Raw genomic sequence first — 27,193 nt, forward strand, 5'->3', positions numbered from 1 at the left:
TGAACAATCAACTCAATCACCTACTAGAATCATTAGCAATTGAAGAAACTAATAATGAGGGGGTACATTAATGGAAGAGCTTGGTGGTTAAGAAGCTTCATTAATGGAAGAGTTTAATATTGAAGAACCCAACTACAACTCTTCATTGGACTCATATAACAACTTAGATTTCTAAGTCAACATTTTCTCCTCACTTTTATGAACAACACAGATTTTCGGTCAAATAATGCTTCAAACGATGAACATTTTCGGAGACGTTTTTTATCGAACAATTTTTGGTAAAAAAAAACAAAAACTATAAGCAAAATATGACAATAAAAAAAGATGAATTTTCGGCAGGAAAGACGTTTTTTATCAAACAATTTTCAGTGAAAAACAACAAAAACTATAAGCAACATATGGCAGCAAAAAAAAAGATAGATTTTCGGCAGGAACCACCGAATTTAAACCCAAATTTTTCGGCAAAGAGTTAACAAAAAATGTGGCAACAAAATTTCATCTTCTTCTATGACAAGATTTCTTTGAAAACTACCTAAAGAACTAAAGAGAAATCTACTTCCATGAGTATATAAATCTATAACATTTCTTTGAAAACTACCTAAAAGAAGCCATGAAATCCTAATACATCAAGATAAAAGTTGAAAGAATGGCTTTAAAATTTTTTTGAGGGAAGAGATCAAGGGTTTTAGATGGAGGGAAGGACCTATCTGTAAAATAGGGGTCTAATTTTAAATACCTAATAAGATGTGACGAAGTCAAACTATTTGTAAATAGCAACAAGTGTATCTACAAATAGTCAGCTCTCTAAATAGCTCTTAGTAGCTCTGTAAATAGCAACGACTTACTTTTATTTCTCACCACCTCTCTCTAGATCTTTCATTGTTCCTCTCTCAATCTCTCACTGTTTCTCTCCACCCCCCTTCTCACACATACACAGTTTTGTCGAAGGGAGGTGTTCCTTCGCCAGAACCAGACTTAAGGAGGATTCTTGGGGAAATCCTCCTTGAAGATTTCGTGGACGTGAAACATTTCGTCCTAACGAAATTAGAGTTCTACAGAAGTCGTAAGTAACGAGAGAGAATGTGAGGGAAGAAAGAAGGAGAAACAGAAACAAACAAATTATCTACAGAGGCATGTGTCTACGACGAGAAAGATGAAAGAGATCTACTATGAGAGAGAGTGAGCGATCTAGAGAGATACGACAGACAAATAAACAGAGAGAGGAAAAAAAAGCAGATCATGAAGAAAACAAAGTTCAAGAAAGTAAAATTTTGAGGCAAAAAATAACAGAGTAGTTTAAAGGCGCCCCTAGAAATGTTATAGGTGCCACCCTCAAGGCAAATTTGAAAGATAGTTTATGAAGGAAGGAGGCGTCTATAACACTTACGGGAGGCTCCTATAAAACTTCTCAAAATAATATTCCCCTTAAGTTAATCTTGATTGATATTTATGCCCCAGAGATTCTTTTTTTTTTTTTTGCCTAGAATCCCCACAATTTCGTAATTTTATAATTGATTGCGAGTGATTTGTGAGTGGTTGTGATCCTTATCGTAACTAGTTTAGAAAAAGGTTACAACGGGTTGCAAAAATATTGAAACTATTTGGAAAATGGTTATAAAAACTATTAAATATTTAGCCAATCAAAATAAAAGTATTTGAACTTTTTCCAAACAAATGTAAAGGAGATAATGGTTGTGGACGTGCCAGGTGTTGGTTGGGACATCCTAAAATATCCTAAATGTGTGTGTAATTGGTTTGAGACATTTTAAATGTCATGAAATATTTGTCTCATTCGTTTAAAATATCTCAAATGTCCTGAAATGTGTATTATTTGTTTGAGACATTTCAAATGTCCGAACAAAATTTCGAAATTTCCTAATAGTCTGAAATTAATAACGGAGAAACCTTTATTAGCAACAGTTACCTATTGAGCAGCCATACATCGTCGAAGGAGGAAATTTGGGACATCATAGATGGAATGAAGGTTGGTAAAGCGTCAAGAGTAGACGGCTTTTCAACAATGTTTTATAAGAAGAGTTGGAAGGTGATATGAGAGGACATTAGAGACCAAATAAGACGTATCTTCGAGATTGGCAAGTTACTAGTTAATCTTAATCACACTTTTCTTGTTCTTATTCCTAAAGTACATGCACCAAAATCACCATTTGATTTCAGACCGATCTCACTTTGCGATTTATTTCATAGAATGGTAGCAAAAAAAACTTAATAATCGGTTAAGGGCGTTATTAGAAAATATTATTTCGCATGTTCAGAATGCATTTGTTCTAGGGAGACAGATTATTGTTACCATTATTATTGCACAAGAGATTTCTTATTCTATTTCTCTTACTACGACAAAGGAAAGGGCGTTTACAATGAAGGTTGATATGGCGAAAGCCTATCATAGAATAGAGTGGATTTTCTTAGTATAGTCTCGAAGAAATATAGGATTATTACAAACACACACAAACTTATCATGCATTGTGTGAATTCCGGATCTTTCTCTATATTATTAAATGGAAGACGAAGAGATTTTTTTCTATAGCAAAAGGGGACTTTAGCAAGGATGTCCATTGAGCCTATATTTATTTTTTCTGTGCTCTTGAAACACTAACAAGTTTAATATCTCATCTCGAAAGACGTGATTTGTATTGTGGTCTTAAGGTGAACAGGTATGCTCCAAGTATAAGTCATCTCATGTTCGTAGATAACTTATTTTTTTCTTGGGAAAGCTTATGATTATAATGTGGAGCAATTCATGAAGGGATTCTAGACTTATATGCTGGATGTTCGGAACAACTAATGAATTTTCACAAATCGATTTTAGTAGCAATTGTGAGAAAGACATAAGGAAAAAAGGCTTTATATTTATTAGGTGTAAAGGAGATGAAACAAGATGAGGTCTATTGTCCGCCACTCTTTGGTGGAGACACCTCTCTTAAGTCCATGAGGTCGTAGGTTCGGGTATCAAGTATAGTTCTGCATCCAAGTATGAATCATTTTTTTATTTGTTTGTTTATGGAATCAACTCATTTATTCTTTCATATTTCAGTAGATTGTTAATATTATATTTTATATTAATCAAATATCGATATATGTATACTTGTATTTGGTCTTAATAATGTCTACAAATCTGTATTTGGTCTTAGTTATAAATCTTGTATAGATTTGTATTTGATTTACATTGAAGAAAAACACAATCTTAAGAAAGATGAACCATAGTGGATCTTGAAACAAGAGATATGAACATTGAAGTGTTTGGTACAAGAACGTTACAATACAGAAAACATTAAATCTTACAAACTAGATGACAATAAGAGATGATAAACGAAGAATGATGAGAGGAAAAGATGAAAATCCAATTGATTTCTCTCTTCGTGACTCCATTATCTTGTCAATTGTGCTTCACTTATTGAGTACTTGATAGATAAACAGAGACTCAAAGAGAAACGAGATAGAGAGAGAAAGATTAAGTAGAGTGAAAGAAATAGAAGAAAGTGAAACACCAGTAGATTAACAAAATGACAGAAAGAGAAGTGAAAAGGCAAGAGTTTAGTGGGGACGTGGGGTATATATGCTAGGTACTGGTGGATTTATTTACCCTAGGTCTAACGGATGACGAATAGTTTAGAGATCCCTCGTCTAACGACATTGTTCTCTCCGCCTTATTAAAGATTTGAAGTGGATTTCTTCTTTTGGACTTCGTAATGGACCACAAACGAATGGGTATGTATAGGCACCTTTCGGGCTTGCCCTATCAGACTCGGGTGTGGGCGTAACTTCGAGCAAGGGTTTTAACCCAAGTCCGGCCACCAAATTTCATTGGGTCGGCTCGAGATCTACCCACACTGGGTAGCGGGTGTCCGTGGTCAGTCTTGGGCTCGGGTATCTGGCCGGCGGACAACATTCCCATCCCTAATCTGGACACATTCAATTTCGCGCGCCAAACATATCTCATAAGATTTTCTCAACATCTTTGTATCTGTCCGAGAGAGCTTGAACTTCTGAAATAGACAACAGAGAGGAGGAGCCGAGTAACTAGGGTTTTATCTTAACCGGTAAAAATTGTCTTCCATTTGATCCTATTTCCTGTAAAAATTGAAAGCTTTTGGAATTTGTGACATGGTTAGCACCACAACTACTAAAACCCTAAACCGGTTTTTAGATATTTCCACAGTTACTCAATGGAACACTCTAATCAGAACTACTGTAAATGAAAACTCCCCTCATAAAGCTCTCCTTCTATTCCGCCAAATGAAGCAATCCGGCTATGAACCTAACAATCTAACATTTTCTTTCATAGCTAAAGCATCTGCCAAGCTTTCTAACATCAAATTCTCTGAAATCATTCATACCCATGTCTTAAAGTCGTGTTTTTGGTCTGATATCTTTGTACAGACTTCTATGATGGATATGTACATGAAATGCGACCAATTAGGATGTGCTACAAAGTTGTTTGATAGAATGTCTGAACGAGATGTTGCTTCTTGGAATGTCATGATTAATGGGTTTGCTCAATTGGGTCGTTTTGATAAAGTTGTAAATCTTTTCAGTCAAATGAGATTAATGGGGTTTCGACCTGATTCTATTACGGTTATAGGCTTGACACAATCAAATTATAATGAGAATGGTTTGAATTCGGTAAGAGTCATTCATTGCTTTGGGATTCAAATTGGGATAGGAGATGATGTTTCAGTTGCCAATACTTGGATTTCTGCTTATACTAAGTGCAATGATTTGATATCGGCTGAAAAGCTGTTTGAGGAGATTCCTAGTGGCATTAGAACTGTAATTTCATGGAATTCTTTGATAGCTGGATATGCTCATCTTGAGAGATTCTTTGAGGCATTCAGTTTATACCAACTAATGTGTCGTAATGGAATTAGACCGGACTTGAGTACCATTATTAGTTTAACTTCTTCATTTGTTCACCCTGAAGCGATTTTACAAGGTAAACAGATCCATTCTCACGGTATCAAGATGGGATGCGATACCGATGTTTGTTTGATTAACACCCTCATTTCTATGTACTCTAAGTGTGGAGATATTAGATCTGCTCGATACTTGTTTAACACTATGGAGAGAAGAACTTGTGTTTCCTGGACAGCGATGATTAATGGGTACGTTGAGAAAGGGGATATAGAGGAGGCACTTGAATTATATCACGCCATGGAAGAAAGTAGCGAGAAACCTGATTTAGTTACTATGGTTGCTATGCTATCTGCTTGTGGTCAAACAGGAAATCTTGAACTTGGAATGTGGATTAATAAGTATATGATTTTGAATAACTTCGAAAGGAATGTGATGGTTTGTAACACATTGATAGATATGTACTCAAAATGTGGAAGTATGGAAGATGCCCGTGAAATCTTTAAATCCATGCCTGAGAGATCAATTGTGTCTTGGACAACTATAATTTCAGGATGTGCTTTGAATGGCGAATTTAGAGAAGCTTTGGATCTTTTCCATGAAATGGTGGGTTTGGGTATTAAACCAAATCATATAACATTTCTAGCTGTCCTTCAAGCTTGTACTCATGCAGGGTTTCTCGACAAAGGGTGTGAGTATTTTGATTTGATGACAAAAGTTTATAAAACAATCCCTAGATTAGAACATTATGCTTGTATGGCTGATCTTCTTGGACGAAAGGGAAAGCTAAAAGAGGCATTGGAGTTTATTCAAAACATGCCTGTTGAACCTGATGCTGGTGTTTGGGGTGCTATGCTTGGTTCTTGTAAAATTCATAATGAGACAGAATTAGGTGAAGTTGCGGCTCGTCGACTTTTTGAGATGGAGCCCGAAACTGCTGTTTCTTATGTGGGTATGGCTAATATTTATGCTTCAGAAGGAAAATGGGAAGATGTTGCTAAAATACGTAAATTGATGAAATCCAACAAATTGAAAAAATCACCAGGTCGAAGTATTGCTCAAGTGAATGGAAAGGCTCACGTATTTACGGTTGAGGATCGATTTCATCCGGAAGGCTTACTAATATATGAAGTTTTAGATGGTTTATCTTTGCAGTTGAAGGAAGAAGTATTGCAACCATATCCATATAAAATAGAGTTACAAGTTCTTGCAAACCACGAAACTTGAAGATAGTTCTGACACGAATCGTTACGTACTTGGATTGATTTGCAAGTACTTCCAAAGTGTAATACTCAATTTGTATTTGATGTGTTACATCAAAGGAGGCCTTTCTTACATAGGGTGTAGATATCTGTTATGATATTTCAGACATGGGTTACTTAAGTTGTACATAATACCAACTGTAATCCTGAAGGTAGGCACACCTTGAATTCGATTTCACAAGGAAGTTGTTAATATTATGTAAACTCAAATTTATTAGTAGATTAATTAAGTAATTAGTGGGTCTATTAGTGGTAAGGTATTTTCTTTAGTGGGATTAATGGCTAAGTTAGTGGGGTTAATAAATAAGTTACAGGGATTATGTTAGTAGTGGTCGTAGTTAGTGGGCAAATTTTGGTCTATATATAGACCAGTCTTTGTAGTTTATTTTTCCATCAAGTTAAGTGAAGTATCAAAGTGAAGTTTAATCTTCTTAATTCTTCTTTGTCTGTGCAAAATTAAATTTCCTTCATTATTCGGAAATTGAAGTCTTTTAATTTCTAACAAAATATGTAGGCTATCTTCAAGTCTTCACTTGGAATTGGAAGGGTATTCTTGCAGCAAAATTACAAGGATATATTAATGACTCCGAAGTTATGAGGCTAATTTTAAGGTCCTCCAGGTACTAACTGATAATCACACGGTTACTTTTATAAAGATCAATAATATGCTTAACAGTGGTTTTGGTTGAGTTTCTGTTCTAGTGATTGGAGTTCAGAAGTTAATTTTGTTTTAGGGCTACAAACTTTATTGCACTAGATATTCTTACTTTGTTAACAATCTCATTTACAGATAATGTTTATGTTGCTTTTCTCCTAGGAATGGATACTTGAGACATCTTGTTTGAATTCGGAAAGTAGTAATGCCTGCGCATTTTAGCACGGACTTAACTGCACCCCATAACATCATAATTGGACCTCAGACACAAATTTTCGCTTTTGTTTCACTGGAACTCAAAATGAAAAACATATAGGATATCCGCATTGATAAAATTTAGTATATTTTATTATTGAATGCCAGCCCCGTTTTGTATCAAACACTTCTTTTTACTGAATTTTGATGGCTTGTATTTGTAGCACAAAATTTGCAATTAGGATGCATGCATCGCATGGCTCAAAAGTAAAGAGAGTAAAAATCACAAAATGAATGTAGTCATAAGGTACAATAGTAGAATAATCTGTGTTTCAAATAGCACTTTGAGAGAAAGAAATCATTCAACCACATTAGAAATGCATGGTTGTAATTCGAGTCATTTTTTTTCTATCTATATAGATTCCGAAGACTTTGAAGGCAGCACCCCCCTTTTCATACTTGCTCGCCACCACCTTGCTCTCAATTAGTCTCATCTTTGATGTTCATCCCAATCATTTCGTTCTTCTAACCACAAATTCACATCTTGTCTCTATGGTGAGCTTTTTGGTTAGTTGATAACATCGGTTACTTTTTTTGTCATTATATTTCTACGTCTAATCTCACTTCTGTTGAATTCACTCCTCTTGTTTACTTTCTTCTGTTCAAGCAATAGTAGTGAGCAGAACTTACTATTGACCTAATGTGGATTGAACTGGAATAGGCAACTACTTTGGCCTTGAACAAATTTATCACAGGCATCATTGTGGATTTTTCTAGTTCTTTAAAATCTAACTACTAGAATCAGTTTGTTTTTCATGGTTAGAGCTTCTTATTAGATGATAGGTGGGTAATTCTGGGACCTGTACTTAACGTTTAAACTTTCAATATTTGCTCGGTTGAACTGTGGTACTCTCAAGAATGTCGATGATAAATGTCCAACAGAGTTCATATGCCAATTTCAGCATGACTCATCTTTTATTTGAATTGGCTAGTGACTGTACTAGTAGTACATTGGTGATAATCGACATTGACTTAAATGCAACAGTTGGATTTATATGGTAAGTTCTCTTTACTTAGTTTTGTTTATGAGATATATTAACTTGTTAAATTTGAGTCTTTTCCAGGTCCGTTGTCCGGTGATTGTTTTTTGCATTCTTCTAGTTCTTTCATGCCGAAACTCCCCACTAAAATAGGTATTACACTGTGTCTGATCTTCTAATTTAATGTTTTTGGGTAATTGAGGGGATTTGTAACTTGAAATACCAGCCTTGCCTGGTTGTATAGGAAGTAATTTTTCAAAGTCACAACCAGACTAAAGCCATGGTTCTACATCCTCTATTTGCTTATACGATCGGTGAGTTTGTATCTTCTTGTTATCGTTTCTTTTGATCTGATAATGTTATGCTGAATTAATCATAAACATGATTTCCTTGTTGCATTACATATTCTGAAACTGGTCATATTGGAAAGGTTTTATAAGCTAAGAAGCTTAAAACTTCAGAACCATCTGCCTGTCTAATGGTTTTCTTGTCAGATTGATATTAAAGGTTGCTGGAACTAGGCTTAAAGCCATATCAGGTAGAGTACTTGGTTGGATAAATCAGCCTAATTGAAGGCAGGAAACTTACACTGATCTCAGAAATGAAATGGGTAGAAAGTGGTTTAGGTTTGTTAATAGATATATACAAGCCTTGGTTATGCTGTCTGAAGACTTTATGATAGTAAAAAGAATTTTGGTTTTACTGGTCTAGCTGGATTATCGATATTCTTGATTGTGGTAATTTGGCGATCTTGACGAGTGGAGGTTCACATGGTTCAAGAGTTGGAATATGTATTAGATATGGTTGCTCCGTCAATAGTATTTACACACGTAAATGTTTCCCTTGGCTTCAAAAAAAAAAAAAAAAAGTATTACACACACGTATGCATCTCGTTGTTTTGAGCTTGTTATATTCCTTTAGGTGAAATAAATAGAGAACCTCGTCTTGTTTAATCACTGAACGCTATCAAGTCTTACATATTGTACCTACCTTCGACCTTGAATCCCTCAACCTAGTTATATCTAAATGAAGTGACTAGTGAATACAAGTGCTTTACACGACTATCCATATGAAGAAAAAAAAATCAAAAGAAGAATTTTTTCCCAATTACATTACAATATGTTTTTTTTTTTTTTTTTTTTTTTGTTGAAGGCATTACAATATGTTACTCTCTTGATACAAACCCAAAACAAAATGCAGACAAATCACCACATTACCAATTTTATACACACAAGTGCATACTCTTTCCTAGTTAAATATCAGAACCCATGATTTCAACCATATCCCCTTTTTTAGCAAGATACCATACAATTGTGCATCTAGGGTCAATTATACCTAAATAGAAAGAGCAAAAGCAAGAAAAAGATTTATATATACAATTCCCTATCTGAGGAAAAAAAAAAGCTTCAAAAATTTCAGCAGCATTATTTCATGTTCTTTAGATCTGAATAACCTAGGGTGACTTTGATAAGACAACTATGCTTTATTTGCTGCTCAAGTTCTACGTGTTCCCGTGATTATATTCCAAAATATTCTATGATTTATTTTCTCTTTTATGAAATTATGCTGGTTCACGTGGTCGTGCAGCCCAGAGGGAGCTCAATGCTCGAAGTCTTTGGAAGTAATCTCCTAAAGCAAGTAAACCTCGAGCTGCCTGACGAGTCGTTAATATACGAAGCATTTGTTGCAGGGTCTGCTGACGAAGATGATCGGCCTATATCCAGATTATAAACATCAATTATCAGTCTCTTCGATCAACGTGGACCTCATTTACTGGTATATATGAAAAATCAATAAATTCATTCAGATATTGATAAAGAGCTTCTTCTCTCTTGGGTGCAAGTACTAGTAAACAATAATCAATTTATTCTGGAAAGTACCCGAAACGAACTAGGGTAATCCTTGATGATTCTGTAAGACTGTAACATTGCGGCCGATAGATTAAAGGTAAGACAATTCCAAGGGTTACTGGGTTAGTACAAGTGTTGTTACGAGACTGTGCTTTATTTTGGCCAATCTAAGAGGAAGCGTTGGCTCTCCTATGTCTTAAGTCTTAACAGGGAATTAATTGCTAATCCTCTAAGGAATTGATCTATAGTAGCTGCTATAAAAAGAGCTTGAGACTCCCCACACGAAGATAGGAACACCTGACCAAGCTTGAACTGGCATGTCCCGGAATCAGCTCCGACATTTTCATCTCTTCAATCAAAATTGACCGCTTATGCTATTTGTCCCACATAGACTTTTTAACTAATGGAAGGAAAAATTCTTGAAGTGAAGGAATAACCAAGAAACGTCTCATGAAAAAGAATGCAAACAGAGCCGTCACCTAAGATTCAGAATGTAAGTGTGCATGGCGGACTTATTGATAGCAGGAGGAAATAAGATACCTGGTTCGCAAAGCTCACAAGAGCTTCCAACTTCCCAATAGAGGCAGCCATTTGCGACATATAATTTGTACCCAATAAATCATATGCCAGAGAATCAGCAACATTCTCCTGGAGCTTATTCATTCCTTGCGAGAGTGCCTCCTCGGCTTGCTGAGATGATTGTTGTAGACTGCACACGTTCACAAATTGTTGCTCCGACAATGGATCCAATTGTGGGGTGAGAACCTATATGGATCGCATATTAGAAGCTCAATACCAGAACAAGCGTTAATGGCTTCTTATAAGGGTATATCTATTGGTGGACTCTTAAAAAGCACAGGTTGCATAGAAAAGCTCACTTTTAAAAGCTCTGATGGTCGAAACCCTCCAATCCACTGAAAAAAACGCTCAGCTGAAGTTTTCCACATGCCCGACATCAAGTAAAAGATGTCAGCCTTTGCAGCAGCCGATTTCATGCGGAAAAGATCATTATAGTGATTCATCACGCCATCAACAAGAATCCGAAGCTCTATATCAGCTATATTAGCTTGCAAGGCTGTTCTTAGTTCACGAATTTGTTTGTTTTGTTCTTCAATCCAATGGCCATACTCCATTTCAAATGTCGCAATCCCTACAAGAAATTACCAGTAAGGATTAGTATAAGAAAACAAGAAAATCAAAGTTCAAGAAAGCAATAACGTGGAAAAGAATAATTTCAAGGCTGAAAACTATCATAAGAAGTCATATGTCGCAAACCCTCCTTAGTCGATTTCTATATAAAGGTTAAGCTCTCTTGGTATTTCATTTATTAAACCCACTCGACTGTTAGTTTCTCTCTTTCTTTTCAGTTTCTTTACCATTCTTCGTATTTCAAATCTTTTGCCTAGTATCCCATCTAACAATATCAGGAACTTATGTATTGCAATAAGTCGAAAGACTCGAAACAAGACATAGATTGTTTGAATTGTAAATTCCACAACAATTGAGAAGTCACAAGTGTCGAATATTCTCAAGGATCTCAACGTAAAAAAACCTGCACTATCTCAAATTCAGTTGTTGAAAAAGAGAAAATGTAGGAACCCGGATGTTTCTATATAACACAACTTGTTGGTTTTCATTAAATGGCAAACACAAGGTTTTCCAAGGTGTGCTTCATAGACAGCCCAATGAGATGACCGACTAAACAGAACTTCGAGAGAGAAGAGGTAAAATGATACCCATTTGACGCAGGGGAAAATATGATACGAAGCTAGAGGGACAACTAAATCTTATGTACCAATAAAATTTCTCAGCTACAGAGAAATTTAGAAAAGATGAATTTTTTTTACTCAACAAGACTTGTAGAAGTAGAATACTTTTAGTAGCAACTGGCACATTTAGCAACGTACCTGAGTTAACAGGTCCAGCAAACCCTAGATGACTACTATCTAAGCCACCGCCAAGGTATGTACCCTGCTGTCTAGCACGCTCTAGGTCTTGCTCTATTTGTGACAGCTTTAAACGACTCGTTTCAAGTTGTTGGACATATGCCTACAAGCGAAATTCAAAATCAATATCCAAATCTGAAAATGAAGCTCCCCTTTTGGTTGATATCTAGTTGCTCCTTCCTACCTTTTTACGTAGACGACTTTTCCGTGCAGCTTCTCGATTTTGAGCAAGACGCCTTAATACCTGTACATGATTTCATGCATTTATAAGGAAACTGATTTTCATAGCAAGGGGGAAAAACCAGGGAACCTAGCTCCCAGACTGGATAACACCAAAACTGAAACCAACAAATCTGTCTTGAGCCATGGGCTTGTTAGCCTAGTAGAGGTTGTGCAACAACCCCTCCGATACCCAGAAGGTCGTGGGATTGATCCCTGGGAGTTGGGATTTACCCACCTGATTTTCCTAGTACATTAAAGGTATAGGTATAGATAAAAGTAAAAATAGTATGTTATGTCATTTAGGGAACCGGTATCCTGAACTTTAGGGTCGTCACCACTCACCAATATGTCGTGTCGTTTCCGTGACAGTTTATGTGAATTGTGATGCATCAATGTAATACGATCTAGTGCTGACTAAACATGTTATGCTGATAACGCAGTGATATATATAACGATCCTTCAAAATAACGTGAATACAAAATAAAACTGCCTAGGCAGAGAAAATGTTACTGCCAGTGTATGATACTGGCGTATTAGAACGACAGACGAAGAAAGAGGACAGACATTAGCTTATCATAATAAAAATCAAGGATGTCACTACTGCTTGTCGAGGGGAAAGGACCTAAGAAGAGACTAGAGAGGTAACATAGATCCTAAAACAAAACGCACTCCTCCTCAAGGAAATTATCGTTGGATAATAGCTTAAAAAGAAACCAAGGCACGCAACAAATATACCAGGTGTGTACCTTCTCAATAGGTTTGCTCGATTCCTGATCATATTTCTTCGACGATCCTACTGTTCCTTGAGATGTGTCATCAGACTGGAGAAATTGAACAAGATTTAGCATAGACACATTTATATATATAATAAGTATGTTGGCCCTTACTACTTGGATGCTCACCTTGTTGCTGTCCTGATTTTTGTCGACCTCTATAATAATGGATGCACCTGTATTTGGACCACTATGAGCGGCTCTATAGGATTCTGCCCACATGACCTGGTGGGGTGGTTCGTACATGCCCATCCTTCTTGAAGTGGCAAACTGTGTTGATGGAGAGCTCATACTCATAGAACTGCAAACATAATATGTGAACTTATTTGATGAATTTGAGTCTGCAGCATGTCAAAAACTATCTCTATAAAAACTATGTGAACCCTATGAAACTACAAATATAAAACATAATAACCCGTCGAAGTAGAAAGGAAGAACTAATATTGCTTGAAACATTTTCAACATTTATATCTATCATCTGCCTTATATTCATTTGGTCCCTATAGATTTATCGGCAACTTATAAAACGGAGTTTATTGAGATATGAGACTGATCAATGCGACATGGGGCTGAATCTCAGTGGATCGTGGCAACAAGACCACTCTGCCACTTACAATACCCCATTGCATAATTAAGTCGTTTGCAAAGGATTCTACCCGCTGCCCATATCATTTATATCTTTCAATATCTTGGACTCATCTTGATCGTCGGATTTTTTCATCTTGATCTGTCTCATATCTCAATAGAGTTACTATTATCTGGATACCTTTTCAATATCTCTCTCCTAATTCAAGAACCTATTATTGCCAGCATTCGTTTATTGGTCTAAGATAGAATTAGACTACCTTTCACATCTAAACAAACAAAATAAGCCTTCTCCTTGATAATGAAAAATCAGCAAAACTTATTTGATTCATCAAATTTCTAGTTTTTATGTTTTATTCTGTCAACCAAAACATCTTTATACCCCTTTAATGAATCCATAACTCAATCAAGTAAAAAATATCAATAAAAACCAATAAATTCAATAACAAAAAACACAAGTAAAACTTGATAATTTGGTAGCTTAAAGATCATCATCAAATATGGAATTGAAACCAAGAAACTCTTGGAGAAATAATATGATACCTTTAAGTTAGTAGGAGAAGAACTTCCAGTTTAAATCTCAAGTAATCAGCCATTCAAGCAAATCCAACAATCTCAAAACTTCCTACTAAAAGTTATTAAAATCCTTGTTATACAAAGTATAATTATTTTTAAAAAAACAAAAAAAAATTTGTTTGTCTTGGGAAATCCCCCAAACAATAAACACTCTTTTGACTTGAGAGAGAGAATCAATACAAAACTGAAGATCAGGATAGAAAATTTAGATAGATAGAGAGGGGGAGAGAGAGATTATAAAAAAAAAAAAGTGAATAATAACAAGGGGGTTTGGGGTTACACTTCTACCACACCATCTACAGTCAACCAATTAAACTTTTGTCATACTTCCACTTAATTCTTCTATTTTTTTTTTATTTTAAAAAAAATGGAAGTGCACACCAGGTCACTCCACTGTCTATTATCTCCCTCAACGTTAGCACCACCTGTATATTTTAACCTTCGCCACCTACCTTCTTACTTCTACCCCCACCACTGGTATCAGTTCCAGTCGTGATATTTGACATTTGATACATCGTAGATGTGATAAGTTCGATAACCGTCCACTCAAACACTAACAAGATCGGGCCTATAGCCCAACAAGATAATGATCTGAAGTCCAACAACCTTATTTATACCTTCATAATACCAACTCAAGTAACCAAATATTCTACCTTCTCTGGGATTCGAACCTGAGACCTTCAGGACTTTCTAGAGTTTATGTCAATAACGTGGAATCACTTGGTCTACCAACTGTTTATGTTAATTTAATCAAAATCAAATGCGTGCATGAGAAGAAAAATTTTGGAATTCGAAAATGTTACAAAACTAACTTAATAACTTTTTGAGTCATAGTTAACTATTTTGTCATATTTTTCACTAATTTAAAGGAAGAGGAATTCTACTAGAATTTGAATTTCCGCTCTCTCTCACTCTCTAACAAACCTAAACTGGTTTTTCTACATTGCAACCTAAATCTGGGTTTTGAGGAAATTGATTAGGTTTTTTTGATAGCTCAACAAAAAAAAAATCTGGGTTTTGAGGAAATTGATTAGGTTTTAGTGATCTTCGTTGAACCCATAGATCAGAATTTTCGGTCTCTCACAATTGAAGGATGAGTTGCTCATTCTATTTCTCGTTGTCATTTTGAGGCCCTCAATTACTTCAACACATGCATGAATTTGCAGCAACAACGGGTAACTTGTAACCAAAAAAGTTGTGTGTACCTGTGTTGATTGTTGAGGCTATCTAGGATTAAAAAATAGTTGTGAGTCAAGCCTTAACGCTAACTATGATTAAAAAAAGAAAATATGCGTGAGAAATTTAATGTTTCCTTTACACACTACACTATACTCATATGTAGTAAAAAGCTCTGACAAGTGATGGGTTTCAACATTTTTGTTAGTTTGAACTTCAAAGTTTAAATAAGTATTAAGTTAGTTCCTATTCGGCCCCTTGCATTGTGATCAGCTTCTTTTATGGCCTCCTATTTTCTATAAATTCAAATATGACCCATTTTTTTGAAGTAAATGTCTTAAATACCCTTCCTTTAATATTTTCTCAAAATAATATTAAAAAGAAAATATAAATTCCACCTCACTTCCCTCTCCACCACTTATCTCTCTTCAACTCACCTCTCTCTCTCTCTTCAACTCACCTCTCTCTCTCTCTTCAACTCACCTCTCTCTCTCTTTTTCGGCCGGAGACCTTCATCGGAGAAAAGAGTGGTGAGTTGGAGAAGAGAGTAGTGAGTTGGAGAGAGAGAGAGAGAGAGAGAGAGGTGAGTTGAAGAGAGAGAGAGGGGTAAGTTGGAGAGAGATAAGTAGCGAAGAGGGAAGTGAGGTGGAAATTATGTTTTCTTTTAATATTATTTTGAAAAAATATTTAAAGGAAGTGTAGTTAGGACATTTTCATAAAAATAGGGGGTCATACTTGAATTTACAGAAAATAGTGAGCCATAAAAGAAGCTGGTCATAAAATAGGGGGCCAAATAGAAATTAACTCATAAATATTTGCTCCTCTGTTAGTTTTTTTTTTTTTTTTGTTAAGAAGCCTCCTCTATTAGTTAGTAACAGGACTTTAGCAATGGAATGATAATAAAATAGTTTTGTGGGAGAAGAAAGTATGAAAATTAAATTATTATCCAAAAGGTTAAATCCAAGATTTAAATTATTGAAAATACTTGACTTCCAATATAAAACTCTTTTTATTCTGATTAAAAGTTTGAGCACCTACCTATTCGATATATGGAAGGGTTGCTTTTCATTATTTTTGTCTTGATTTGTTCATTAAACTAACATAGAAAAGGACTTTAAAAGGCCAATCTAGCATTTGGCTCTTGGGATGTATTCCAACCAACATTATCTTTTTTTTTTTTTTTTTTGTTGAACTCCAACCAGCATTATCTCATTTTGGGTTTCTTAAAGAATTTCCTCAATGCAAATTCAAGTTGAACCTTTAAGATGACTACTTAATTGTCCCCTTTAAGATAAACTCTAATTGTCCAATTTTAAATGTTTAAACTAACACAAATCAAGTCTTCAGATATCTTTAAATACTAAATACTATTTTTTAACAAATTAAAATGATCATATCACACAATGAAGAAAACAATTTTTTCGATTTGCATTGAAGATACAAAAAATATAGAATGTCTCAATTTTGTCACATAAAATTGAGAATCTTAATTGAGACCTGAAAACAAAACTACTAAACTTTTTTATGCGATTTGAACTAGAGATGCTCCTAGATCTATAGAATATAAAACAGAATCAAATATTAAAGTACCTGGTTTAATGTGTAAGTGAGCCTTTTCACTCGTAAAATACGTGGCTCTATTTATTAGACCACTCTTTCTCTCCTCACTTATTGGTTTTTAATTGCTTGTTTCGGCCTATATCCAGTATAATGTTTTTCTTTCTTCTTTTGCAGAAAGATTTTAGCGTTTTTCTCAAAATCAGTTCTTGTTTGCTTTAAAGATGTAAAGAGAAGGAGTCACGATTACCGTTAAGATGTCGTTTGGCAACACAAAAATTAATTATTTATTTGTTTATTTAAGTTGCAAGATAATAAAATTAATCCAGTAACGTAAAAATGTTCGACTTCAGTTGAGTTAAAAATTGATTTTCTTTTAAAGTTTATACATCTTGCTTTTGACTTTAAAGTTAAGTTACTTAAGTTCAACAAATTTGCTTAACCAACTTTTTTCTTATTTACTTTCGTTGCAACACAACAAAACTTCCACCACACTTCCACCGCCATAATCACCATCACAACTAAATCTCAAGCACACTTTTACCACCACCACTACCACGCCAACACCACCACAACAACCGCCTCATTTCCATCATTTTGCGCCCAGCACCACGCCCATCACACTTGATTATCTTAACCAAAATAGAGTAACATGAGGTGACGATGTTCTTGAGGATTTACCAACATACATTTTCTTTCAGCACAGAGGAGGTAGCAGAGATAGGCGCCTATGTGATCTCCTATAAATTAAATCAGAAGCAAGAACACTAAGCGATCTAGCAAAAGAAGCGGAATTTCGCCCCGAAATAACATGCAAAGATCGCCAAACAAGTGAAGAATGGTTGGGCCTGTGACGCCCCGTGTTCCGAGACACGGTTTGCCCGGCAGTTTATAAAAGAAACTAAGTCTCAGTCTCGCTTAAACAGAGTTTCTAAAATAAACCAAAGCCAACACACTTATCTCTGTTATCAAACAAATAAAATGAAGCAGCGGAAATCTAATAAGAAATCATAGTTTTTGAAAACGAACTAAAAGTCAAAAAGACGAGACTAAATTTCGGCAGAGTTTCCTCTGTAAATTGAGTCTATAAAACCTGTAAAACCTGCCAAAACATACATATATACATGCACATAAACTCATATCACGACAAAACAAACTACAAACCCCAAACATCTCGCACCTACTATATACTACAGTGATACATATATATTCTTCGTTCTGATAATATACATAACTTCAAAATATACAAAAAACAAATCGATCTCACATCACCAGTTGCTCACAAGCAAGATTAGATCGATCTGGAACTATAGTACCTGAACAAAAACAAATGAAGGAGTGAGATAACTCGAAAGTTAGCTCAGTAGGATACCTAGACATCCTACCCGCACCACACATCAACATTTTAATAAAACAATAGTTTAGGTGATACAATAGTACAAATAGATATTATGCACATCAAGCAAGGCAATACAGCAAGATAATTTTTCTAGCTTACCAAGATCACGACTGAATACGCCCTCAGTCGGGGTCACCTACTATTCGGCTAGGAAGAACCGTTAGGCCTTTGTTAGTACGTAGGCAGGCGGCGCCTTATCGAACAGTTGACTACTGCAGTGTACACATGGATCCACGTAATACCCCGGTAAGAGCTTCCGTAACTCTCCCTTCGTCATCATCGCCCATCGGGCTAACTTGTGATCTCAATACGCATCGAATAATAAATCCCACTCAAACAACGATACGCTTAGAATATGCTATGACTTACCCAGACGACTATAAGAGTATCGTCGTGAAGTAGAGCCATATACCCACGGCGATACAATTATCTCGTCTTGAGGCGCGTCCTACCTCCGGCCAGATCTGACGCTCCCTCGCAAGGTAACTCATTAACCATTCGAAGAATACCCAAACATATGCATGAACCTATAATAATATTAAATGATCTGAGTGACTCCCAAAGCTACAAGAACAGAGCTCTCCTAACAGGTAACATCCACCAAAGGAGAAGAGCGTTCTCGCATCTCAAGGTAGGGTAAACCCTGTTTAAAGCCAAGCTTTTACAAGTTTCCACTTACAGGGATTAAGTATTTTCTTATTACGAAAACTCGGGTAAGCACCCTATTTCATTTCGGTGAAAATGTTGTAAGTATCAATCACATATCATACAGAATTCAAACCACAAACACCAGTGGCTTAGCAGAATAAATAAACAAACATGGCACTGGTCAGTCCCCTAATCACTCCAAGGGTCGGAATACCCCAACTCCCAATCTCTCTCGGACCCCATTCCGGGTAAACAAGAATGGTCGTTACCAAACGGCTGGCCACACGCACCGAGTGTAACCCTTAACATGAATTCATGGCTAATCCATAACAGAAATATAAACAAGGGGACCAACCAATGCCCGACGTCAAACAATCAATACACGTAACACAGATCAAGCGATTCCGCCTCCATGTTATACACGCAGCTCAAGCGATTCCGCCACCACGTGTTTACAATTCACACAAAACGATCACACAGATCAAGCGATCCCGCCTCTATGTGATTATTTTTCAGAAAAACCAATTTGTTTTGAAAAGAAATACATCCATAACATATAGCACACCACTACATTCATATCATACCATATCATATCATAAATTGAACTAGAAAACCATAAAGAGAAGAAAATGGCTATATATATATAATGGTGAAACGGGGAATACCCGTGCTCCAAGTAAGATTCATAGGATCCTACCTCAGATGTAGTACACTTCCGGTTCGTTGTCGTCCACCTGAGATTCGGACTCCTCGGGTCTCTCTTCTACGTAGTATTCGCTTCCTGCTGAAAGTACAAGGAACAAGACGGTCAATTGATAGTCAGAAAACTGTCTGAGGAGATCTTGCAAACTAAGAAGACAATATATCTGAAGAACCCATAAACGATATAACATTCATTACTTAGCTTGCGTCCTAAACCATTGGACGATTCCATAAAGTCTATTATGTGATTCCGAGGTCACAAGAGTCACCTTCACTCTGACAACACGAATATCTTATTCACACCCTTAATATACAAATCCAACCTATATTAGGTTCCGTTATAAACCAAACTATTCCGAAGTTGTTCCTTGTAACGAAATCGACTATACCGAGTACTTTCGACCATTTAAAAACTTTCGTTGTCATACTCAATTAAGTTGAATCATATATCGCTTAAAGTATATTTATGCCCTTAACATGTTCTATCGGTTCTCTTTGCTAAAATCCGAATGAACCGTATCCAAAATGCATAAACACACAAAGTAGTCTTAATTGCGCACTGCGCACTCAAACAAACAATACTCTTTAGTCCTTAATCCGATTCAACTGATTCTTAAGTTTTCGGAAAGTTAACTTCACTCCTAGCGTTTCATTCTCAGGTGTCTTCTCCTAATTACGACTAAAACATACCGGAAAAACGTAAAAGATACGCAGCAGTGCATCAGTTTTACTGCTCGTATGCTGCATACTCTAACCATCATATCATCCTCATCCGAACTCCGAATAATCATTATAATATGTTTCTGGAATCGGAACGAGACGAGCTATAATATATATGAAGACTCGAAATTCTTCCGAAGCCTCTACGACTGCCTAAACACTCAAAAACAGTAGCAGTTATGTTCTTAATTTACTGTTTTCATCAAGTCTCAACCTATTCATCCACTTGATTCTTCATACATAACTTCATAACTCTTTAAGTTAACTAACATCATAGAATCACACATAAAGGTAAGGAAATACCCTTAAAAATTCATTATACAATCATAGGGATCAAAATTCCTTACCTTGATTCCAATAAAATTGATTTAGATAGTTTCCTCTTGATTAGTCTCTTGTAATTCCTCCTCAATTCACCAAGTTCTTCAAATCATGAAGAAAACTACCATTAAAACTCAATTCAACATCATAGAGAGAGAAAATTAAGTTTCCATCAAAAACCTAAACAAAAAAGCTTAAGAACAACACTTACTTCTTGATTGAACTCAAAATTTCTCTTTAAAATTCACCCAAACTCTCAATCTTAATCAATTTCTTCCCTTGAGCTTAAGCCCTAATCTAGTCGGTTTAAAGAGAGAAAGAAAATCTGATTTTTTTGGTTTACATCTTATCCACTCGAATTTACAGTTTAGTCCCTCAATTTCTATCAACTTGCAAAGCAGCCCCTAAATATTTCCTGGTCGCAGAAAACATCCTAAATTCTGCACCAGTTGTTTATTTGGTCCTTGTCCTAACTTTCTCTAAACTTCAAATGGCCCTTCGCCTAACCTTAGTCTTATATTTTCTGAATCGAAAGCACGGGACGTTACAATTCTCTCCCCCTAAATGAAATTTCGTCCTCGAAATTGAACGTAGAGAAGGAAAACCAAAAGAAGTACATACCTCGGTATCAAACAGTTGCGGGTGATGTGCTCTCATATCTGCTTCTGTCTCCCAAGTAGATTCGTCTACGTTATTATGTCGCCATAAAACTCGAACCAAAGGTATAACCTTACTCCGAAGTATTTTATCCTTTCGACCCTCTATTCGTACTGGGTGGATTTCATAGGTAGCATCTTCATCTAAACTTAAATTCTCCCATCTGATTATCTGACTTGGCTCTGGCTCGCACTTCCGCAATTGAGATACGTGAAACACATTGTGCATCCTGTCTAAATGTGGGGGCAAGGCTAACCTGTAAGCTACTTGACCAATGCGCTCTAAAATAGAGAAGGGACCAACATATCTTGGTGCTAACTTTCCTCGTAGTCCGAACCTTCGAATCCCCTTCCTTGGTGATACTCTCACATAGACATGATCGTCTACCTCAAAAGTCAGTAATCTTCTTCGATGATCTGCATAACTCTTCTGTCTGCTTTGTGCTCGCAAAATTCTTTCCCTTATCAATTTCACTTTCTCAGTAGTCTCCTCCACCATTTCTGGCCCAAGCAAAGATCTTACTCCAACCTCTGACCAACAAACTGGTGATCGGCATGGTCTACCATATAACGCCTCAAAAGGTGCCATTCCGATGCTTGACTGTGTACTATTGTTGTAAGCAAACTCTACCAAATGTAAATATCTTTGCCATGGTCCTCCAAAATCTAAAACACAAGCACGAAGCATATCTTCCAAAATCTGAATAGTCCGCTCCGACTGCCCATCTGTCTGAGGATGATACGCTGTACTCAAATTCAATTTAGTACCAAGAGCTCTCTGCAAACTATCCCACCATCTAGAAGTAAATCTCGGATCTCTGTCTGAGGTAATGGATACTGGAACTCCGTGAAGTCTAACAATCTGTTCCGAATATAGCCAACCGAGCTTCTCTGGTGTAAACTTCATACTGATAGGTACAAAATGGGCTGATTTGGTTAATCTATCAACTATAACCCACACAGCATCAAATCCTTCCTTGCTCCGTGGCAAATCAGTTACGAAGTCCATCGTGATATGCTCCCATTTCCATTCTGGTATTTGAAGTGGTTGTAACTCTCCTGCTTGTTTCTGATGTTCCGCCTTAACTTGCAGACAAGTGTTACACCTGCTTACATATAGTGCAATATCCTTCTTCATACCTGGCCACCAAAAATTTCTTCGTAGATCTCGATACATCTTTGTTCCTCCTGGATGCACCGTATACTTTGACTTATGTGCCTCAGCCAAAATATCATTCCTTAATACTGAATCTGCAGGAATCCAAAGCCGTCTCTGAAATTGCAATGCCCCATCCTCAGTCAAACGCCAATCAGGTTGATCTTCTTTGTCTGCAATGGCTTTCAGTTTTGCGTATTCACAGTCTTTATGTTGAGCCTCTATTATTAAAGGGTGAAGACGAGGATAAACCCTAATATGTGAAACCATAATTTTTGATGGGACCACTGTTGCTTCTTGTCTCACATCAAACTCATAATCGGAAACAAAATGTAACATAGAAAATAGTTGAGTGATCGAGTTAACCAGATTATCTTCTCGTTTCCTACTCAAAGCATCCGCTACAACGTTAGCCTTTCCAGGATGATAATGCATATCAAAGTCATAGTCCTTCAAATACTCCATCCACCTTCTCTGTCTCATATTCAACTCTTTCTGTGAAAATAGATATTTGAGGCTTTTATGATCAGTATACAACTCGAATCTTTCCCCATAAAGATAATGACGCCATATTTTCAGAGCAAATACAACTGCTGCTAACTCCAAATCATGAACTGGGTAGTTACGTTCATGTATCTTCAGCTGCCTCGAACCATATGCTACTACACGACCATCCTGCATCAGAACACAACCTAATCCACTATAAGAAGCATCGGTATATAACACATATCCTTGCCCGGGAGTAGGTAAGACCAAAATAGGTGCTGTGGTAAGCTTCATTTTCAATTCATCAAATGCTTTCTGGCACACCGGAGTCCACACAAAAGGAACATCTTTTTGAGTCAGCTTAGTCAATGGTGAAGCGACTTTCGAGAATCCTTCTACAAACCTCCTATAGTATCCGGCTAAGCCCAGGAAACTCCTAACATCAAATACTGTCTTTGGTTGAGTCCATTTCGTCACTGCCTCGATCTTAGCTGGATCGACTGAAATACCTGTCTGAGACACTACATGACCAAGAAATTGCACTTCTTTAAGCCAAAACTCACATTTTGATAACTTACCATATAATTTCTGATCTCGAAGTATTTGGAGTGTGATCCTCAAATGTTCTTCATGTTCTTCCTTGGTCTTCGAGTAGATTAATATATCATCGATGAAGACCACCACAAACTTATCAAGAAAATCTCTGAAAATTCCATTCATCAATGACATAAACGCTGCTGGAGCATTGGTCAAACCAAATGACATAACTAAGAACTCGTAATGCCCATATCTCGTTCTAAAAGCTGTCTTGGGAATGTCTTCCTCCTTAATTCTCAACTGATGATAGCCGGACCGTAAATCAATTTTAGAAAACCATTGTGCCCCACTTAGTTGATCAAATAAATCATCGATTCTAGGCAATGGATATTTGTTCTTGATAGTCACTTGATTTAATCTTCTGTAATCAATACATAGCCTGAGAGTACCATCTTTCTTCCTCACGAACAAAACTGGAGCTCCCCACGGTGATACACTTGGTCGAATGAATCCTTTTTCCAACATATCTTCAATTTGTATCTTAAGTTCCTTAAGTTCCGTCGGAGCCATCCTGTATGGTGCAGCTGAAATAGGAGAAGTACCTGGTAACAAATCAATAGTAAAATCTATCTCCCTCACTGGAGGTAACCCTGGTAATTCTTCTGGAAACACATCTGCAAATTCAGATACAACCATATGTGTCATTGACGTAGCCCCTTTATCTACCTCTATAACCTGAGCTTGATTAGCCACCATCAATTGTTTTTGCGGAGTAGTCTCTATCCCATAGTCTCTCAATCTATGTCGAATTCCTCTAAATCTCACTACTGGGAACCCTGGTTGTCTGAAAGTAATTATCTTTGCATAACAATCTATATTAGCATGGTTATACTCCAACCAGTTCATTCCCAAAATCAGATCGAAATCATGCATGTTAAACACAATCAAATCGATGGCCATCTCAACTTCTTCTATACGAACAACTTGATTCCGACACATCACCAACGGAATATGATGCACCTGACCTGGGGTCTTCATGAGTAAAGTGCGACTCATTCTCTCCACTGGCAATTCTAACTCTTGCACTAAACCCTCTCTTACAAGACAATGAGATGAACCTGAATCTATTAATGCATGAGCCCAAAAATTACAGAGAAGAATATTACCTTCTACTACGTTGGGTGCGGCATTAACTTCCTCCGTGGTAATGTTATAAGCACGAGCTCGCATCGGCTCTGCCTGACGTTGTCCTTTCAAAGGACAATTACGAGATACATGACCCTGTACACCACAATCCCAACAATGAATCACTGGAGCTGGTCTCTGTGGTGGCGGTGGTGCCAACGGACGTTGTTGTTGTGGTTGATGTTGATGCTGATGTTGTGGGGGTGGAGGTCTTGGAGCAAAAGAACTAGTCTGAGGCCTGATATTACCCGGAGGTCTCATAGCCGTTTGATGACCTGGAAACCTGCCTGCAGATGGTTGACCCTTCAAAAACTGCTTCACCACAAATCTAGGCCTCTTTTCCTGGTTCTGCCCTGGCCACGATACATCACTACTAGCTCTGTATGAACTATCTCGTTTCCTCTGCACAACAAGTAACCCCCTCTCTATATTTTGGGCATCTGTCACAACTCGTGAATATGAAGATGTATCTCCTGTTAACATTTTCTCGTAAATCGCTGGAGTCAACCCATCCATAAATCTCTGAATTCTGTCTTGCTCATTCTGAATGAGTCCTCGAGCGAATCGAGATAAGCTGGTAAACTGAGTCTCATATTCGTCAACTGACATCCGACCCTGCTGAAGATTTTTGAACTCTTCAAACTTTGAAGCTTTAAATGCTGGAGTGTAATACTTCCTCAAAAAGGCTTCTTTGAACTGCTCCCATGTTGGTGGACCTGCCATTTTAGCTCTTTCTGTTACCCACCAATCCCAAGCACTACCAGAAAGTTTGAAAGCAGCCAACTGTGCTTTGTACATCTCATCACAGTCCATCATAGCTATATATTTGTCTAGCTCTACAATCCACCGTTCAGCAACTGCTGGATCTGATGCTCCGTCAAACCCTCTGATGCTCCACTTGAGAAAGTCCCTCAATACTCTACTGTAACCTTGGTCGTGATCAAAATTTCTGTATTCTCTAGGAGCGATCCCACCATGAGGTATCTCTGGATGTTCAACACGTTGTGTAGGAGATGGTGGTGGAACTGATGTAGCTTGTGCCAATCTTTCTCTACTCAAGGCTTCAAAGCTATCCGCCATGCGTTTCATGGAGGCTACTATTTCATCGAAGCGTGAGTCTGATCCCGACGAAGATGGATTTTCCCGTTCAGACGACATACTAGTCTGCAAAACCCAACTAACAATGTAAGTGACTTACCGCACAAGAATCTTACTCACATATAATACATGAGTGGTTCTCATACAAGTAAATCAAGATAGCCGAAATAACAACCATAAAATCAAAAACATAGATAAGAAAACAAATAAGATTATTATCTTCTCAAAATTTTATCCTGAAGCTTTTACGAAATTATCAAGCCTTGAAAACTTTTAGTTAACTATACCATTAACGCACAGAACTCAAATTCTGATGCTAGCAGGCCCAATGCACGTACTCATGCTCTGATACCAACTGTGACGCCCCGTGTTCCGAGACACGGTTTGCCCGGCAGTTTATAAAAGAAACTAAGTCTCAGTCTCGCTTAAACAGAGTTTCTAAAATAAACCAAAGCCAACACACTTATCTCTGTTATCAAACAAATAAAATGAAGCAGCGGAAATCTAATAAGAAATCATAGTTTTTGAAAACGAACTAAAAGTCAAAAAGACGAGACTAAATTTCGGCAGAGTTTCCTCTGTAAATTGAGTCTATAAAACCTGTAAAACCTGCCAAAACATACATATATACATGCACATAAACTCATATCACGACAAAACAAACTACAAACCCCAAACATCTCGCACCTACTATATACTACAGTGATACATATATATTCTTCGTTCTGATAATATACATAACTTCAAAATATACAAAAAACAAATCGATCTCACATCACCAGTTGCTCACAAGCAAGATTAGATCGATCTGGAACTATAGTACCTGAACAAAAACAAATGAAGGAGTGAGATAACTCGAAAGTTAGCTCAGTAGGATACCTAGACATCCTACCCGCACCACACATCAACATTTTAATAAAACAATAGTTTAGGTGATACAATAGTACAAATAGATATTATGCACATCAAGCAAGGCAATACAGCAAGATAATTTTTCTAGCTTACCAAGATCACGACTGAATACGCCCTCAGTCGGGGTCACCTACTATTCGGCTAGGAAGAACCGTTAGGCCTTTGTTAGTACGTAGGCAGGCGGCGCCTTATCGAACAGTTGACTACTGCAGTGTACACATGGATCCACGTAATACCCCGGTAAGAGCTTCCGTAACTCTCCCTTCGTCATCATCGCCCATCGGGCTAACTTGTGATCTCAATACGCATCGAATAATAAATCCCACTCAAACAACGATACGCTTAGAATATGCTATGACTTACCCAGACGACTATAAGAGTATCGTCGTGAAGTAGAGCCATATACCCACGGCGATACAATTATCTCGTCTTGAGGCGCGTCCTACCTCCGGCCAGATCTGACGCTCCCTCGCAAGGTAACTCATTAACCATTCGAAGAATACCCAAACATATGCATGAACCTATAATAATATTAAATGATCTGAGTGACTCCCAAAGCTACAAGAACAGAGCTCTCCTAACAGGTAACATCCACCAAAGGAGAAGAGCGTTCTCGCATCTCAAGGTAGGGTAAACCCTGTTTAAAGCCAAGCTTTTACAAGTTTCC

General features: G+C 37.0%; 2 protein-coding genes across 11 annotated transcripts; one reads left to right on the forward strand and one right to left on the reverse strand.

The window, feature by feature from the left end:
* Positions 1 to 3,821: 3,821 nt before the first annotated feature.
* On the forward strand, positions 3,822 to 11,376 carry LOC147551995 (Tetratricopeptide repeat (TPR)-like superfamily protein). 9 transcript variants are annotated; one of them, XM_086672103.1, is made up of 6 exons: positions 3,825 to 6,283; positions 6,646 to 6,751; positions 7,402 to 7,536; positions 8,106 to 8,174; positions 8,266 to 8,335; positions 9,609 to 11,206. In XM_086672103.1, exon 1 carries the CDS (start codon positions 4,123 to 4,125, stop codon positions 6,094 to 6,096), a length of 1,974 nt encoding a protein of 657 aa, XP_086528229.1. In that variant the 5' UTR covers positions 3,825 to 4,122; the 3' UTR covers positions 6,097 to 6,283; positions 6,646 to 6,751; positions 7,402 to 7,536; positions 8,106 to 8,174; positions 8,266 to 8,335; positions 9,609 to 11,206. The 9 variants fall into 9 exon arrangements, with proteins under 9 accessions (XP_086528226.1, XP_086528228.1, XP_086528227.1 ...); XM_086672109.1 differs by having other exon boundaries at positions 8,248 to 8,335; positions 9,609 to 9,897; XM_086672107.1 differs by lacking the exon at positions 9,609 to 11,206 and adding an exon at positions 8,516 to 8,729 and having other exon boundaries at positions 8,248 to 8,335.
* LOC147551996 (transcription factor TGA1-like) lies at positions 9,092 to 14,402 on the reverse strand. Of its 2 annotated transcripts, none has more exons than XM_086672112.1 (8): positions 13,941 to 14,402; positions 12,942 to 13,113; positions 12,786 to 12,860; positions 12,002 to 12,061; positions 11,779 to 11,920; positions 10,750 to 11,021; positions 10,412 to 10,636; positions 9,092 to 9,735 (listed from the first exon to the last, which is right to left on the reverse strand). In XM_086672112.1, the coding sequence occupies exons 2-8, from the start codon at positions 13,107 to 13,109 to the stop codon at positions 9,583 to 9,585; spliced, it is 1,095 nt and encodes a 364-aa protein (XP_086528238.1). In that variant the 5' UTR covers positions 13,110 to 13,113; positions 13,941 to 14,402; the 3' UTR covers positions 9,092 to 9,582. The 2 variants fall into 2 exon arrangements, with proteins under 2 accessions (XP_086528238.1, XP_086528237.1); XM_086672111.1 differs by having other exon boundaries at positions 12,942 to 13,153; positions 13,941 to 14,229.
* Positions 14,403 to 27,193: the final 12,791 nt, after the last annotated feature.

Source organism: Eschscholzia californica, unplaced genomic scaffold, assembly GCF_041429995.1.
Source record: "Eschscholzia californica isolate CP2 unplaced genomic scaffold, dmEscCali1.0.p SCAF_3, whole genome shotgun sequence".
NCBI classification, from domain to species: Eukaryota; Viridiplantae; Streptophyta; class Magnoliopsida; order Ranunculales; family Papaveraceae; genus Eschscholzia; species Eschscholzia californica.

Excerpts from the sequence above, each read along its gene's own strand:
- LOC147551996 (XM_086672112.1), bottom strand. The coding sequence starts at position 13,109 with ATGAGTATGAGCTCTCCATCAACACAGTTTGCCACTTCAAGAAGGATG. Across the intron at positions 12,861-12,941 it reads AAAATCAGGACAGCAACAAG|TCTGATGACACATCTCAAGG; the intron begins GTGAGCATCCAA and ends CAATTTCTCCAG. Across the intron at positions 11,921-12,001 it reads AAAGTCGTCTACGTAAAAAG|GCATATGTCCAACAACTTGA; the intron begins GTAGGAAGGAGC and ends TTTCGCTTGTAG.
- LOC147551995 (XM_086672100.1), top strand. The coding sequence starts at position 4,123 with ATGGTTAGCACCACAACTACTAAAACCCTAAACCGGTTTTTAGATATT.